General features: G+C 31.3%; 1 protein-coding gene across 16 annotated transcripts; it reads left to right on the forward strand.

The window, feature by feature from the left end:
- Positions 1-9392: 9392 nt before the first annotated feature.
- Positions 9393-17077, forward strand: LOC110817883 (Phototropic-responsive NPH3 family protein). 16 transcript variants are annotated; one of them, XM_088207626.1, is made up of 8 exons: positions 9393-9503; positions 9853-9934; positions 13146-13239; positions 13764-13898; positions 13984-14053; positions 14714-15118; positions 15250-15990; positions 16390-17077. In XM_088207626.1, the coding sequence occupies exons 4-8, from the start codon at positions 13840-13842 to the stop codon at positions 16930-16932; spliced, it is 1818 nt and encodes a 605-aa protein (XP_088063752.1). In that variant the 5' UTR covers positions 9393-9503; positions 9853-9934; positions 13146-13239; positions 13764-13839; the 3' UTR covers positions 16933-17077. The 16 variants fall into 16 exon arrangements, with proteins under 16 accessions (XP_088063752.1, XP_088063751.1, XP_088063748.1 ...); XM_088207625.1 differs by having other exon boundaries at positions 13174-13239; XM_088207622.1 differs by lacking the exon at positions 13146-13239.
- Positions 17078-17858: the final 781 nt, after the last annotated feature.

The raw sequence follows: 17858 nt of genomic DNA on the forward strand, positions 1-17858 counted from the left end.
CTCGCGGTTCTTGATTCCGGAATCTCTCATTTCTGCAAGCAACTTCTGCAGAATCCTTTTTACTATCTTTATTCTTCTTGTCACCCATCTGTTGACACTCTCTCCAAACATTCCTCAAAACATTCATTAGGATATAAGAATACACCACCCCTCCATTCTCAGCTGACATTTCTTTGACTTCCAATTTCGCAATTGAGTATTTTAAGAACGATGTTACCATTGATTGATACTATCATCATCATTATCGCAAATTTCTTGAAACACTCAATTGCGAAATGGAAATCGAAGAATCTCTCAATCTCCCTTACCACAATCTCCTGACTCCTCAACTTTTGCTTCCTTTGATTTGATTATTTCATGGCCCAAGAATTTATCCAGGTTGATTGGTGTCAATCAAGTTTGTCACTCAGACAAACTCCAAGAGTGTTTCAATGTAAGAACATCTCTTTTAATTATTAAAATCTTGCCTCAGTATGAATTGTGAATTCGACAGTCGAAAGACTAAGCATGAAATTCAATCTAAAATTTTCAATTAGTTACATAGATTTCTTAAATAGAAAACCATTTAGAAGATTGATTGGATCACTTATATTTTAGTGATCTTGTGGTTAATAATTATATATTTATAGTCAGTGTTCTAATAATGAGATATCGAATTCAACAATTAGTCGAGAGAGTTTTCTTATTCTTTTTAACTACAACTTTTTTAAATAAAATTTTTACTTCGAGAAATTACACCACTCACATTTCAGCAGAATTACAACGGCGAATTCAATAAAAAAGTTATGAATTAACTTTTTTTTTTTGCAAATACACCTACTCAGGCCATAAGATTTTTTGAAGTTTGATTAGATAGAGGAATCTTTCCTGTTTGAAAAGCTATATGTTTGTCACACACAAAACAGCAAGGAGAGAATTTCCAAATTAGTTCTTTCTCTTTTACTAATTTATGGTTTTTATTTGGTTTCGCTCATTTACCATTTTAGATGAAACTGTATTATTCAAAAATTAGGTATAATATTTTATATATGAAGTAAGTTACTCTTAAATCGAATTCAATACAACTTTTTTCGTCAAAATAAGAGTTTAGGGTTGAGTTTAATCTTTCAAAATTGGTTAGATCTGGTACATTTAATAGATTGTTACTGTAATACTCAAATTTTACATTACAAAATATGTATTTATTGAGTTTTATAGAATGTCGTTACTATTAACTTGAATTTTGAGAGTCAGTGATTCGACCAAAAAAAAAAAGGTTTAGTAAATGATGTTTAGATTCAAGATATCGAAGTTAATAAAAAAAAAAAAAAAATCCTCCCAAATAGGAAAAGAGTGGAAAAAGAGAAATAGGGTAGGAATGGGTCCATAAGGGAAGTGGAAAGGGAGGTGGTGGGACAAAATGAAAATCCTACTCAAGAAGTGGACCATTTGGCAATTGCAGCATATTATACTCACAAAAGCAAAACATCTCCTTTTTATGCAGAGAATTTTCTCAAGAGTTTTTTTTTTTTCACCTTTGGATTCCCCCTAAAGTGGGATTTGCAAACCAAATGAATTATGAATGGACTTGGTTTTAAACACCATCTGCTGGTTCCAAAATGCAAAACATTTGAAACCAAGAAACAAACACTCACTCTCCATCCCTCACCTTCCCAAAGAATCTAATCATACACACATATATGTATAATCATTTAAGATACAAATAACTTTTTCGATTTAAATATCGATCAATCTAATTCGTCCAAACCCAGAAAATAAAAGTTTTAACTAATAATCAATTGAATTTAAATCGAATCACATTCGAGTTTTCAAGAGTGAGTATGAACAATAATTCCTCGTGTGTATTTATATATAATGGAGATAGAGATAGAGAGAGAGATATGGGTCTAAATGCCAATGTGGTGTCACCAACTAAAAACCCTTAAGACTCCATGCATACCCAATTAACCAACACAACCAAATGTCTTTTGTTGTTGGTTTTTTGTAGGCCCATCCATATGCCATGCTTAATGGAGTGGAGATTTGACTATTCCCATCTTGAGGAGCTACCCATCTATCACCTTAATTGCATTGACATTAATCACTTCTCTTTTGGTTGCCCACAACTTCCATCAATTGTCTTCTTCATACATTTCTTCTTCATGGGTGAACCTTGTTTTCTTGTATGCCAATTTTCCATCACTCATCTTTACATTGTTTTCTTATAACAATCTTCATTATGTTCTTAAGCTTAAATTTGATTGACACATATTGATTTTATGATTCCCAAATTTAATTAGTTGATTTTTTTGTTACTTTAAACTTTTGAAATAATTAATTGTAATCAAGTATTGTGCATAGCATGTAACACCCACCAAAACTTTTTTTTTTTTTTCCATTTTTTATTAATAAATATAATTATTTATTTATTTAAATTAATTTATTATATTTTATTTTAATAAAAAAATAGGTAAATTTTATTAAGAATTAAATTGAAAATAATTTTGAGAAAAATAGGTGAAAATTTAGTCGGAGGATATTTTTTTTTTTAAAAAAATTGAAAATCAGATGTCAAAATATAATTTAAAAAAATTTTGACACGTCAGCAGCCCTGACCAATCAAGACGCGCCAAGTGGCAGAGACGCTGATGCAGGAGACCACACGGGGAGAGCCACGTAGGCGATCCACGTGCACGTGATCGAACTACTGAGGTCCGTTCCCGCGTGCACGTAGATTAAATTATTTAATTATTTAATAAATATTTACTTCAAAAATTGAATAATAATAATGATAATTTAAAAATAGTATTTACATTGATAGGGATAATTAAATTAAATAAATATTTTAATTTAGTTTACACGACAGCATAACTAAGTTCGATAAATCTCAATATTTGTTATTCGGTGTTAGGACTGTTGACGTATAATTTTGATTAAATAATTTAATTAATAAATTAATCACAATAGTAAATATTTTTTAATAATTTAATTTAATTAGTAAAAATCATTATTTTTGTTCCACTTTTGTTGATTTTGATTGTTTATAAGGAGGAATGAAACATGTTACATATATGTATACATATATATGTATTTAAGGGAGTTTTTATATTAAGAAAAATAAAAGATGCACTTTAACCTAACAACTGTTTATTTGAATAGTTGATGCAATTTTTTTATTTTTTTTATAAAAGATTATTGGTTCGAGTCAAACTTTATTTTCGTGTATATTCTTATTTAAACGTTATTTATATTATGTTATAATTATTGTATATTTATAACTTAATTGATTAATATATAATATATACATTCTCTAGTATAAAAAAAATAAGATTACAATCTTAGGTTTCACATTGTTTTCTTCCAATGAAGGAAATGAGATGGGAGTTTTTGCAAAAGTCAAATTAAGGAAATAGCTACATAATTACTTCATGAAACCTTACTGTCTTACACTCAATTATTACAGCTTTGTATTGTAAACACATATATATATATATATATAACCTTAGACAAAGGGAAAAGCAGTCAAAGTTTGGGAACAAGATTTGGGCTACCAAGCAATAAGTGAACTTTCTTGCAATCACATTTTATAAAAGAGTGTTTGAAATAGTTATAAAAAAAAAAAGTGTAATTTTCTTATGATGTTATTTTATTTATTTATTTAGAAAAATTTGTGTGTTTATTTAAAAAAATAATAATAATTACATGTTTAAATATAATCTAATGTTATATTGTATTTCAATTTAACGTAAAATTTATAACTTTACAAAAGTATTATGAGTTGAAGATAATCGGTATATAATATTTAATTTAGTAGAACTGAAATTTATTAATTCACTAATATATTTATAAAGTTATAATGACTAAGTTGATTAAATCTCAACAACGAATTTATCATATTTTTAAATAAAAATAATAATAAATAATTATTAAATTTCTTTGTTAGAGCAACCATAACAAGTTAAAAATTTGACTAAATCTATTTTATATGACTAAATAACAGTATGTAATTTTATTTTTTAAAAACTTATCAAACTTAATATATCTAACGCGAGATTTTTTTCTTATGATATTTTATTTTATGTGATTTATGCAAATAAAATTTGGGTTTGAGATAGAGAAATTTAATATTGTACTTCGTAAAATCTAGATTAATTGAACTAAATAAAGTTTATCTACTTAATTATTTTAATTTTAAATTAACTTATTAAATTACACAACTTTAATCCAGAATTATTGAAAAAATAATAATATTTTAACCTTGATGAAGTACTAAAAAATAGGGGGGAGTTAGAATAAAAAATGATGCACATCTTTTTCCAAAAAGAGATTAGTTTAATTAATAGATGTTTAGTAATGATGGCACAATCTGATTTTAGAAACTGAAAAAGCCATTAGTGGTAATGATGATGATGATGATGATGATAATTCATGTTATTAACATCATGATGGATGGACATCATCATCATTAATGCCCTCATCATCATATATTATTATAGTGTTTATATTAGACAAGAATATGAACACAAATAATTTTGTTTACCTTCAATTTCAAAAAAGAGAATAATATCATATATAAGAGAGAAATATGTTTGATATTTATAATTATTTTCTAAATGAAAACTTCTTATTTTTAAAAAATATATATATATATATATTTCAATGTAGATTTTTAATTTAAATGTGAATTGAAGTCGATTCAACTTTTTTTTTTTTTGTGACGCACCAAGAACATAGTTTATGCATAATATTTTAGTATTGTTTTTTTTTTTAAAGATAATTAATAGATTATTATGATCAGAAAAAGAAAATAGCATAACAATTCTAAAAGTAACAAATCACATACTAATACTAGGCGTTGGCTAGGAATGTGAGAAGACTTACACTAGAAGAAGTACATGAGCGTAAGCAAATCACATACTAATTGTAAAAGTTCGGAACTTTAAAGAAAAATTAATTTATAAAATGAAATGCGAAAACGATTAACAGACTTAGAGTTTACATTCTTTATATAATAATTTAGAATGTCTGATAGGGTTATGAGCATGTCTCTTCTAAAAGTCAAATGGTAATTAAAGAAATAAAAAGAAGAGCGAATACAAAAGTATTCTATGACAACCTTCACTAATATTTGATGAGAGTTCGGGTGATGAATTACTCACAACCTTCTTACTGATCGGGATCTGGATCCTAATCCTCTTGATATGAAATAATTAATGAAAGAGTGAGTTACACTAACCCAGTAAGAATATCACACTAATCACAAATACAGAAAACTGAATATTGGTAAAAATAAAATAAAAAAACTAATGGAGCCCTTACTTATTTAAATCCCTTAAACTTGAAGATGTTTGTTTGATAGTTACTGTAACAAGTTTTCCAAAAGTAACCTATGAAAGCTCATATCCATATCACTTTTTACTTTTATACATAAAAGAACGAGAGACAATAACTTTTATTTCTTATCTACTTACTAGTACCAATGGAGGTTCATAGGGATGTCTCTCCTATTCGTGAACCTAATATCTCATTTTACAATTAACCGGTCGTCTCATACCCCGTCCAGTAATGGGCACCAAATATTTCATCGTATCAATATCCCGTCTGGTATGATGGTGAACCATATCTCTTAAATCTTTCCGGTAAGAAACTTCCCAGTCCTATCCAACTAAGATAATGTTTACGATATGGTCTCCTATGTACCGGGCTCGTCCATCCTTTCTTTTGGTAACCAGCAAGTCTTTCACATATAGATTTTCATCAACAAACAACCAACAAATGCATACTAATATCTCATATTATATTTACAGATCAATTAAACTACATTCATGCTAACGGTATACAATCAAAATAAACAGATAAGTCGATAAGATCATTGAAACTATAAATTAATAACATGTACTATGGAAAATCAAGCAAGTAGGATAGTACAAGAAAATAAACATAAAATAAAGACAATTGTGAACTAACCAGTTCCGCCTCCACTAGTAAACTATAATTATTTTTAGAATTTTTTAAATTTTTACAAAAATACGAAATTATATATTGTTAAGCCTCAATTTACCGTAGCAGAGAATAGAGTGAGGGATCCTTATTGAGATCGGTGTTTCGATACGTTGCGCTGTCTACCACGCCTCCTAATAGGTACCGAGTTTTCTGAACTTTTCATGTGGAATTCAAAACACTCATCACGTATATAAAAATATATCAAAAATAAAAAATAAGTGTCCAAAACTCTTTCTGGGCAAATTTGGAGTTCCGGAACGACGATGCCGTCGTGTTTCAGCATCGGCTCCGCCGCCCATGGCGGCAGTCTACCTCGGCTAGGCCGATTTTTTGCTAATTTTGGTCGGCTTTACACGTATCCCTATAAAAAAATATTATGGGGCCTCAATTGGCCAAAAAATCAATAAAAACACCAAACCTACCGATGGGGGTTCACTGAGTGCGGCGGCTCCACCGGTCCTCCTTTATGGCTGGAATTTTTTATTCAGCTAACTTGCACAGAAAAGAACAGTGAGTACAATGATTGAAAAATCGCGTAAAATGAGAAACGAAAAGGGGCTCGTCGGAGGAATTTTGGAGTTTGGTCGCGGCAGCTCCGTCGGATTTTGCTCGCAGTTTCTGGCTCACCCACTGTCTCTTTTACTCTGATTTAGCCACATGGGTGCTCGGAATCGAATTTCGAGTGGATAGAAAGAATTTTTATCTTTTTTGGCGGCCGATAGTCGGCCTCCTTCTTCAGTGCCTAGTTCTTCTTCTCCGGTTGGGGCTAGCAGATAGGGTTTGGATTTCTGTGTAACACAAAATATTTATACCCATCATGCGTCGATATAGATATCGTTCATCGCGATTGATATTCGTTCATCCGATTGTGCCTAAAGAGAAAATAAATCTAGATCGTTCATCACGATTAATCTCGACCGTCTAATCACACCTAAGAGAGAAATAAATCCGGATCGTCCAAGCGTACAGGATCGATCCTACGGCCGCCCGATCACGGGGCACACGTATCACCCACGTGGCCTCCCGCATGGCACCGACGTCAGCATACCTTGTCATGCGGAGTGCTCCGGTTCATCGGGACTGCTGACTGGACAGTTCTACGTGGTCGAACTTTTTTTATTTATAATTTTACTCTATATTTTTAATTTTTTTTAAAAAAATACATCCTAAATTTAAATTTTCACCCATTTCTTGTAAAATTGCTTTCAATTATATTCATAACATATTTTTTTCAATTAATTAATAAATTAAGTTAAATTGATTTAAAAAATAATTTTTTATTTATTTTTTTATACTAAAATTTGATCTCAGATCAAATTTCGAGCTTGGGTATTACACTAATACTAGGCATTGGCTAGGAATATGAGAAGACTTACACTAGAAGAAATACATGAACGTAAAAAGTATGATGTTCTTATAGTTAAAAAGTGAGAACTTATATAAAAGAGAGTAGAGAATGTGAAATTTAGCCTTAGGGACAAAGGAGATGCCAAACGAGGAAGGATAGACAAATTCTTGTGCGAAACACTAAGTCTATAAGCACCCAAAGAAATAATATACTATAACCCATTGAACATATTTCATTCTTAAATCCTAATATAGATTGAGAATAATAGTTTTATCGAATAATCTCCACAACTAAAGATCAAATAACAAACTAAATATATCAAAATATTGTCTTTTATAATGGTTCGACGTACATTATGAATAAGTGTAAGGAGTAAAAAGGCGAGATCAAAAATATCTTCTAAAAAATGAGTAAATTAAGTGATAAAAGGTAAGATTTAGATAACTAACCTCAGAAATAACTTTGACTATTAAATACTTTATATAGTATTACATTATAGTATTATGTATTGGAAATGTTAATATTTTTTGATAAAACCATGCATTTTCTCATCCAACGAAACTTTTAGTCTTTTGATCATCTTAACCAGTCATGTTGTTTTCTTCTTTTCAAAAATAAATGACAAGATACTAAGCTTACCTATAAAGTAACGTTACGTAAATACACGGTTAAAGATTAATAAATCAGGGAGAAGAATTGGGTACCATATAAAATTTACGGTAGAGAAATTTAAACTCTTGGGTCAGACAAGAAAGTATTTGGCATATTCGAGACACAATATTAATTCTAAGAGTAAATTATTTTAAAAATATTTAACTAGTAAATTTTTAAAAATTAAATTTTACCACGAGTAAAACCGTATATTATTTAACTTTGAAGCATATAATACTTTTGAATATTTTAGTAACTAATTTTTACCGGCGGTTGAAACATCCCTTTCGAAGGGGGGCTTGAACTCGAAGCCTCTCTCTCTCTCTCTCTCTTCTGCCCTTCAAAATCAAAACGGGACCCACAACAGCGACACACGTGTAAATGCACGCGCACGCACGTAAACTGGAAAACAACAACAAGGAGACCAGTCCCATCAGAGTTGATGTGGGAGCACCCCAACCAACGGTACACGACAAGACACGTGGCCGGCAATGAAAATCAAAGGCTACCATTTCACTTACAGGTCAAGAAGAATATACCCAAGGTAGTGGGGATTGCTATGATGATCATCATCTTCCTTTATGGGGACCCACAAACCCCCAATACTACCATTACACTGACTTACCTCCTCCTGTGAAGGCCACTTCCCACTTGCATTGCATGCCTTTCAATCATACACCACCATTTTCAATATAATCATCTCTTTAGATATCTCTAGACAACAGGCTGCTCCTTAATTTTTCTTCTCCCCCTTTATATATATATATATATTTATATAGGTCAAATATGCTAGGAATCACCATTAAAAATTGATCGACAAATATTTTACTGTTAATACGATAGTTTAGTTATTAAAATTTTTATGATATTTTATAAGTTTCTAACGAGTTAACAGTGATCGTTTTATAATATTGAATATTATAATAAGTCATGATATTTACGATCATTCATGTAATACTTTATTATATTATTATATATAAGATCTATTTATAAAAATATTATTAAATATATTTTTAAAAAATTTTGTATAGTTTGGAAAAGAACAAAGAAAACGTTTTGTGGTAATAGAAAAATTTGAAATAATCACGAATAGATTACATAATTTTTTTCTTTTTTTTTAAATTTTTATAAATATTTCTTTAATTTAATTTATTTTTAAATATTACGGTTAAATTTTTTTATTAAAATTATTAAATCCTTTCATTTTATTCAAATTATAATAAAATTGAATAAGAAATTTCATTCATCATAGTGCAAATCGAGTATTTTATCACAAGAAATAGATTATGATTTATCTCTTGTTACGATAAAAAAATATATCGGGTTAAAATCTGAGTAATGATTTGAGAAAATATATTTGGGTTATTTTTTTATAAATTAATTTGGTGTTTTATTGAATTTGTAATGAGGAATTTTATGATAGCATGCTCTTAAGACAAATTACATGTTGAATAATTACAACCAACCACTCTCTCTCTCTCTCTCTCTCTCTATATCTATCTCTATCTATGTTGGAACACAGGTAAATCCAGTTACCTATACTTATGTGTTTGTCTGCTTCATTTCCTCTTTAAACACAATTCATAACCTTTGTTCCTATCTCTCTTTCTCTCTCTCTGTGTGTTTTAAAAAGATTTAGATACAGCCATATTTGTATACACACACATATAAGCATATAAACACATACATATATGTATATACATGCATGAAATGACCACCGCTATTTTCCTTGTGTACCCAAGTAGATGCTCAAAAGCCGGTGCCTATAACATATATGATTTAATGTCTCAGAGAGTGTTTGCTGCCCTGCACTGCCCTGTTTTGCTTTCTAATAGCTTGCACTCAGTTGAATTTAAAGGCTAAATTTGCAGCTTTTTAGGGGGAGAAAAAGAGCAGGTTGGAGTTGTATGCTGCTTGGGATTGGATAAACAAAATAACATCAAGATTTTGTAGGTAGGTTGTTAATCATTTCTCTCTTTGAAATTATTACAGTTTCACCTTCTTTCCTTTTGGATGTTTGTGTGCGAGTGATTGTATATGTGTGTGTATCTTCTTTAGCTGAGCCCCACTCGTGTTGGTGCTTGATTCTGTTAGTATATGAGGGGGATGATATTGATTGGAGTGGTTTTGATTCAAGGAGATCTTTTTCTTGACTTGTTTTTGTTTGCCAGTATTAAAATGAAAAAGCCCAACAAAAGCTTCTTTTTCCATTTTGTCATGGTGGAGTGAGTATATATATATATATATTTATATTATATAATCTAGAGATTCTGCTTTCTAGGTGATACATCATCTATACATATGAAAAGGAACATTTGCTGTAGGCTTTTTAATTGAAAAATTCCAAAGAGAATCTGGACAAGAAGAAGAATCTTAGGACCCTTCTGGGTTATAGTGAGGAGCTCTTTATAAATTTCAAAAGTGAATTTTGACACAAGTAGTTAACCTAGAGCGCCATAAGAAAGAGTGTATTCAATTACCAACAAGAGTAGAGAGGCTATTGATTTGATTCTCAATGGGAAAAAAGAAAAAGCTTGAAATAGGTGAATGGTATATATATTTATATTATATATATATATATATTTGACGATTGTTGGTGTTGGGATCTAGGTAAGCTTTCAGCTTTTTAGGGAAAAAGTTTCTGTTATATTTTTTTTGTTAGGAAGAAGAACCTCAAAAACCTTTACTACAAGTACTTTTGATTCCATGCTACATTGGCAATATGCTTCTCTCTTTTATTTTGCCTTTTCTTTTCTCCCCCATTTGCCTGTGAAAGCATAGACCAGTAGGTAAGATTTTTCAACCACTCAATAATCTGATCAAACCCAACTGGACCAACATCACCATTATTTCTTTCCTCATTACTGCAATGCTTTTCTTTTCATGAGCAAGAGGAAAGAATTCATAATGATCATATCTTCTTCTTCCTTCTTTTTCTTTTTTGTTTATCTTTTTTATATTATTGTATTTTTCTTGGTATATATTAGAAGTGTATACTGATACTCTAATCTCAAAAGCATGTGTGACAGCTACGTGAGCAGATCTAAGCCACTTATTATAGATCTTTTTTCATGAAATAATAATAACAGTAACAATAAATAGAAAGAAATATGTACTAGTCAGACTTCTATATTATGCTTTCCCTTTCAATGTAGTACATCAATTGCATTAAGAACATTTGGATGGTTAGTTAGGAAAGTTAATCAATTCTTATATCCACCTATATCTAATTGAGATTTGATTCCTCATTTAGAGGATTTAGTCAGATACTCCTATTGTTAAATTGTAAATATATTTATTATAGGTTCTTGCCATCATTCATCTTTTCACACGGGGTAAAAGTCTAATTCTAGTATAAAATCTTCCTGCGCATTCAGATTCTATCCTTGGTGAATCCTTTATCATTAATGTTGCAATCGAAGCACCATTGTGGTTTTGCTATAATTTGATTTCACCAAAGTTTAAAGTTATCTTACTGATTTTTTTGCATTCTCTCTCTCTCTCTCTCTTTCTATCTGTTTATCTGTCTTTTTTTGTTTTATATTTCAAAGACTTGGTTACGTTGTTCATACTACCGCCATCATTTCTGGCAAGGGTTTCACCATTCAGGAAAAGTCTGGGCTTAATTAGGTTTGCATTTCACTACTTATTCATGTGCTAATATATATCAACAGGGAGACATTCAAGTAGCTAATTGATGATCTTGTTATAGTGATGTACCATATTTGGCTGTTTGATTTTGGATGAGTTTTTAACTTTGAAAACCCAGCCTCTTTCCACTTGAAATGATTTTTCTTGACTACTGTCAAACTTAATCCTAGATGTTGCAACAGTGACCCTTATGATCAATATGATCGATAACCCACATCGAATTTGGGGTTCACTTCTTAATTCTGAGAATTTAACAATGGATCTTTTACTTACAAGCTCTGCAATTTATGTATCTACACGAATTAGGGGATCTGTTAAGGTGATATGGATAAAAAATTCTTTTGAACAGTAAATCACTGTCATGGGTTAATTTAGATGGGTAAGTTTATGAATTGCATAGGGTGAACGTGTTTATCATTTTTAGGACAGTAGGAGCGTAGGTAGATCATTAATGGCTTTGTTTACCGTAGACTTGTGACTTTCAACTTTCTGTAGAAAGATTTTTCTATTTGGAAAATTAACTTCAATTGAGATTTAATTCAACTATATCCAGAAAAAATAAGACAGAGCCAAATGGTAATGCTGTTGACCATGTGCCATAGCTGTTGACCTTTATATTATGAGATCAGCAGCTAGTTTGCACATGTACCATGAGATAAAACTCATTAATTAACAATACCTGTTTTTATTTATACATAATTAGGATTCCTTTTTACTCTAGTCTAAAAGCTGTTGAAAATGTGAAAGCTTGCTTTCTGGTTCTCACCATCATCTAACCAGTGTTGCACTATGGATCTGGTAAGAGGGTTGTTGTTGTCCCTGCCACATACTTAAAGAAAAGGTTTTTAGGGGACATTCATGTAATTCATTATTAGGTAACATATAGACACTAATCATAATACAATCTCCTTGACAAAAGTTCACAGAAAAAAAAAATATATATAACTCGAACTTGGAAGAGTTTTATTGGTATTTATTGCTATTTACTCGGCTTTTTCTCTCTGATGCCATTCTCTTTAGGCTTGGCTTGTTAGTACGACTAGGGATATATATGATTGTATATGAAAGCAGATCTGGGCTGGATTTGACATTAACTCTCAATTAATGATGATTATCTAAGGAGGGCTTTTCATGAAATCTTTTTGATTGAAATCCAGATTCTCAGGTTTGTTCAGTTTCTTCTTAGTAAAAAGGTGTCAGGGATTTGGCTTTGGAAAAAAAAATTATTAAATAGGACTTTATGCCAAAAGGCTGATATCATAATGAACTTCAACTGCTTAATTAACTCTCGTTGAACTCCTAAGAACGTTACAGTCAAATTTGCATGGGTTGTAGGATAGACTCTTAAAGAAGAGAGAAAATAAACTGCTGATGTCCTCTATCTTCACCTCTTTCTCCAGTGCTTGACAGGAAAAAGTTTTGTGATTTCTTTTCTTTTCTTTTCCTTGTTTCTTTCTTTCTTTCTTTTTTTTTTGGGTTCTCTCTTTCTCTTTTTCCCATTTCCATTGTTCAGGCTCAGATACCTTCTTCCATATTTAAAGGCTTGTAGGGTTACACAGAGGAAACAGCAGGGAGGGTGATGGGACCCTTGTAGGACAAAAGGTGAGGTGAGGAGCCTATTTCCTAATTTTATCTATACATTGAGGAATGCTTTGTCCTGCTCTTCTGCAAATTGGTTTCAGCAAACCCTCTCCTTTCTTCACCCGTCTCCTTCTCTTCTATTCTCTTCTTCTTCTTCTCCCTTCTCCTTCTTTTCTCTTCTTCTTCGTCTTCTTCTTCTTCTTCTTCTTCGTTTTATTTTATTTTTTGCTTCTTGTTGGTCATCTGAAGTGAAAAGAAGCAAAAAGAAATGTCACTGATTACAACAGGATGATGGGGTTTAAGTCATTTACCCATGTTTGTCAAATGTTATAGCTGTTAGATTTACCTTTTGCCCTCTTAGAAATCTTTCACTTGTAAGTATGTCCTCACTCCTGAGAATTGCTTCTTCTCTTTTTCCTGGTTTAAATTTTAATTTTGACATTTCTTTCAATTTAAACCATGCTTTGTATCTTCCTTGTTCATCCGCAAACTGTGGCTCAGAGGTTCATCTACTAAAAATTTCATTCATGAAATTCTTTTTCTTTTTCAGACAGTATAAGAGCAGGGTATGTTGCATACTGATGAAGTGAAACTTGGTCATGTCCTTGTGATCAGAAGAAGTAAAAATGAAGTTTATGAAACTTGGGACAAAGCCCGACACATTTTACACAGAAGAGGCTACCAGGTACCTTGTTCTGTTCTGCAATTTTTATGCTGTTATTGTTATTATACGCCCAAGCAAATGGTTAATTAGTTAATTGGTGATGCAGGACTTTGATATCAGAGATACCAAGTGATCTTGTTATACGAATTAATAATATTAGTTATCTTCTGCACAAGGTATGAGTTTGTACAAAAAACTTCCCAGTTATTTTCTTCATTGATGCATACTTTCGACAATATGATTTTTGTTAATGCGATTTGATTTTGGAAATATTCTGAGTGTATTTTGAGAATATTTCCATGAAAATTCTAGTAGTTTGTTTATATAAGGGCCTACAACTCTATCAATGATGTACTTTCAATTTTCATCATAATAGAAAGTTTCTTCTTGGTCTTACCCAGTGATGTACACATCTCTGCTGAATCACGTTAAATTTTATGTTTTTTCTCATTTTGCTCTTTATTATGTGTGATTGTGTGTATGTTGGATATTTATCTTCTCAATAGTTTTATTTCGATTAGTTGATAGTAAGTTTTTCGAAGTGGATAACAGTAAGGACATGATGAGAAAAGAAATGAAGAGAAAATGATAGAATCATGTCTTATGGAACAGGTTGATATAGCCATACTTCGCGTTGAAGGTGCTTAGTAGAAAAGTCCTATAAGAAGTAACCTGTCTTGTTCCTTCTGAAAAATGAGAATTATATCTGTGACAACTAGATTTGAAATCATGGTTCTGCAATGGCTAATTCAGAGGGAAAATAGCATAATCATTGTGCAGATAGCTTTTTATCAGTCAAAGGAAACTTAAACTCTTGTTAATTTTGCTGCTCTTAGCTGCAGTTTCCACTTCTTCCGAAGTGTGGCCTCCTGCAAAGACTTTGCTCGGATTCTGATGATTCTGAAAATGTTACTATTGATCTCCATGATATTCCCGGAGGGGAAGATGCTTTTGAGCTGTGTGCCAAATTCTGCTACGGGATAGCAATCAATCTCAGTGCTCATAACTTTGTGGCTGCATTTTGTGCTGCCAAGTTTCTTCGGATGACTGAGTCGATTGAGAAGGGAAATTTTGTGCTAAAGCTTGAGGCTTTCTTCACATCATGCATCCTAGAAGGTTGGAAGGACACAATTGTCACGCTACAAATGACTGCCAAGTTACCTGAATGGTCTGAAAATCTTGGAATCATCAGAAGGTGCATAGATTCAGTTGTTGAGAAAATACTCACACCTCCTGCCAAGGTTATCAGATTGATATCTATTATTCATGATTCATTCATTCCACCAGAGAGCTATTTTTATACTTTGTATAGTACCTCTCTTCTATCAGACAAAGCCCTTTTCTTCATTTGAAATTTATGATTCTCCTGTAGGTCTCATGGTCTTATAAATATACTAGACCAGGATTTGACAAGAAGCAGCATCAATCTGTTCCGAAGGATTGGTGGACGGAGGACATTTCCGATCTTGATTTAGAATTATTTCGATGTATAATCTCTGCAGTCAGATCAACATTTTTGCTACCACCGCAACTTATTGGTGAAGCTCTGCATGTATATGCTTGCCGTTGGCTACCAGAAACTAAAAGGTCTAGGCGACCAGAGAGTTCAGTTTCCCAAAGCGAAGACACTATGGAAAAGCATCGAAAGATTCTTGAAGCCATTGTGGGTCTGATTCCTTCGGATCGAGGATCAGTTTCAGTAGGATTCTTGCTAAGACTTCTTAGTATTGCTAATTATTTGGGAGCTTCTTCATTGACCAAGACAGAACTCATAAGGAAAGCTAGTTTGCAATTTGAGGAGGCAAGTGTAGAAGAGCTACTATTTCCTTCATGCTCCTCCTCGGATCAGCCCTTTTATGATATAGAATTGGTTGTGGCAGTGTTAGAAAGTTACTTGCAGTTATGGAGAAGACATTCCCCAGCACCTGCAGAAAATAATCAATTTATAAGATCAATTAGAAAGGTCGGGAGGCTAATTGACTCTTATCTCCAAGTGGTTGCCAAGGATTTCAAGATGCCAGTTTCAAGATTTGTGTTTCTTGCTGAAACTTTGCCAGATATTGCAAGGCAGGATCATGATGGCCTTTACAAAGCAATTAACATATATCTCAAGGTATGCCTACTATTCTTCTCATGACATTCTGCTGTCAATGCAGTATAGTTTTTTTAAAGATAATATTAATGTATATATACATATTGACATGACTTGATTTTGTGTATATTCTGAAGAATACTATGTACATATTTTCGGAATATTTTGAAAAAAAAAAAAAACCTAATATTTTGTTTATATAAGGATTTACAATTCTAATGATGATATACTTATTTTTCATCATAGTGAAAAGTTTCTTTCTGATCTTACTTATAAACGTTGGCATTTTTACTGAACTACGTTAAATATTTTGTATTTTCTTATTTTACTCCTTACTTTGTCTGATTGTATGCATATTGATGATTTATTTTCTTAACATATATATATATATATAACTCACATGTCAGTACTTCCAAGCAGGAGCATCCTGAGATAAGCAAAGCAGATAAGAAGCGTCTTTGCAGAGGTCTAGACTGCCAGAAACTCTCTTCCGAAGTACGTGCTCACGCTGTGAAAAACGAAAGGCTGCCATTGAGAACAGTTGTCCAGGTCCTGTTTTTCGACCAAGAAGGCAGTTCTAGAGCTCCTAGCCAAAAGCAGCCGGCAATGGAGCTCTTGTCCAGAGGAAAACAGACAGACAAACCGGGTGTCGAACATGATATAAGTAGGCTGCAATTGGGTTCAGATGAAAGAACCAACAAGGCAGATGGAACAAGGAGAAGTTCAGTTCCTGAAACCAGTGCAAGAGACAATCATCACAGAATGAAGAGAAGTGATGAGAAGATGCTGCTGGTAGAAATGGAAAGAAAGATGATGAGAGGAGAGATTGATGAGATTGAGTTTGAAAAGGGAGTAAGAGAAAGTAGAGGAGAAGGTAATTCTGGGATCAAATTGGACCCAAAGAAGATATTACAGAGGGGAAATAGATCAGACCAGGGCCATGAAAAAGGCAGAGACAGATAGTATAAATTGAACAACAAATAACCCTTCTGTTTTACTTTTTTTTTTTTTTTGGCAATTTGTACTAATTGCAATTCTGGTTTTCTTCTTTGTGTTAATAAATTTTCAATTTGTAAAACCAATTGAAAAACAAACCCATTGTGAATTATTAGTGTAGAAATCCCAAAATCAAATAATTATATAATCAATTTAAAAAAATTATATAATATATTTCGATTCAACTTAATATTTTTATAAAAATAATAAAAATACTAACTATTCAATAAAAAATATTTTTAAAAAAATACTTAACATTTCAATAAAAACAAATATAAAAAAATAATTCAATTTAAATTTATATTTTTATAAAAAAAATAAAAATATTAATATTCAATTAAATAAAAATACAAATAAATATAGAAATACAATTCGATTTAAAATTACATTCTTTTAAAAAATAAAAAACAAAAGTATTATGTAGTCAAAGAATGTTTAAAAAAATAATAATAATCAGTCGCTTAAATATAAGAGAATAGTTCGATTTAAATTTAAATTTTTATAAAAAAGATAAAAATATTACGTAATTGTAAAATATTTAAAAATAATAATAATTAATTTTCAAATTAAAATAAATATAGACAAAATTAATTACTTTTCAAATAAATTTTCTAAAAACTAAATTTATTTAATTAATAAATAACTTAATTACTTAACAAATTAGCTTCCAATTCTTTAAATACAACGGTTATATATATATATATATATATATATATATATATGTGTGTGTATGTACATATTTATATACACACAGCAAGGCATGCTGACGTCACAGGGTCAAAACACAAAAACCCATGTAACTGCCTTCATAAGAAGCAGCAGGGTGCGCGTGTTTCTTTTTGGAGTGAGAACACATGAAAAGCACAGCACAAGAAGACATCGATACCAGCTAG

This window comes from Carica papaya, chromosome 7 (assembly GCF_054855325.1).
Source record: "Carica papaya isolate Zhongbai chromosome 7, ASM5485532v1, whole genome shotgun sequence".
NCBI classification, from domain to species: Eukaryota; Viridiplantae; Streptophyta; class Magnoliopsida; order Brassicales; family Caricaceae; genus Carica; species Carica papaya.

What these genes read in the sequence shown, in the direction of transcription:
- LOC110817883 (XM_088207626.1), top strand. Translation starts at nt 13,840, where the DNA reads ATGAAGTTTATGAAACTTGGGACAAAGCCCGACACATTTTACACAGAA. An exon ending in TACACAGAAGAGGCTACCAG is followed by an intron (nt 13,899 to 13,983) that starts GTACCTTGTTCT and finishes TTGGTGATGCAG; the next exon opens with GACTTTGATATCAGAGATAC. An exon ending in CAATTAACATATATCTCAAG is followed by an intron (nt 15,991 to 16,389) that starts GTATGCCTACTA and finishes ACTTCCAAGCAG; the next exon opens with GAGCATCCTGAGATAAGCAA.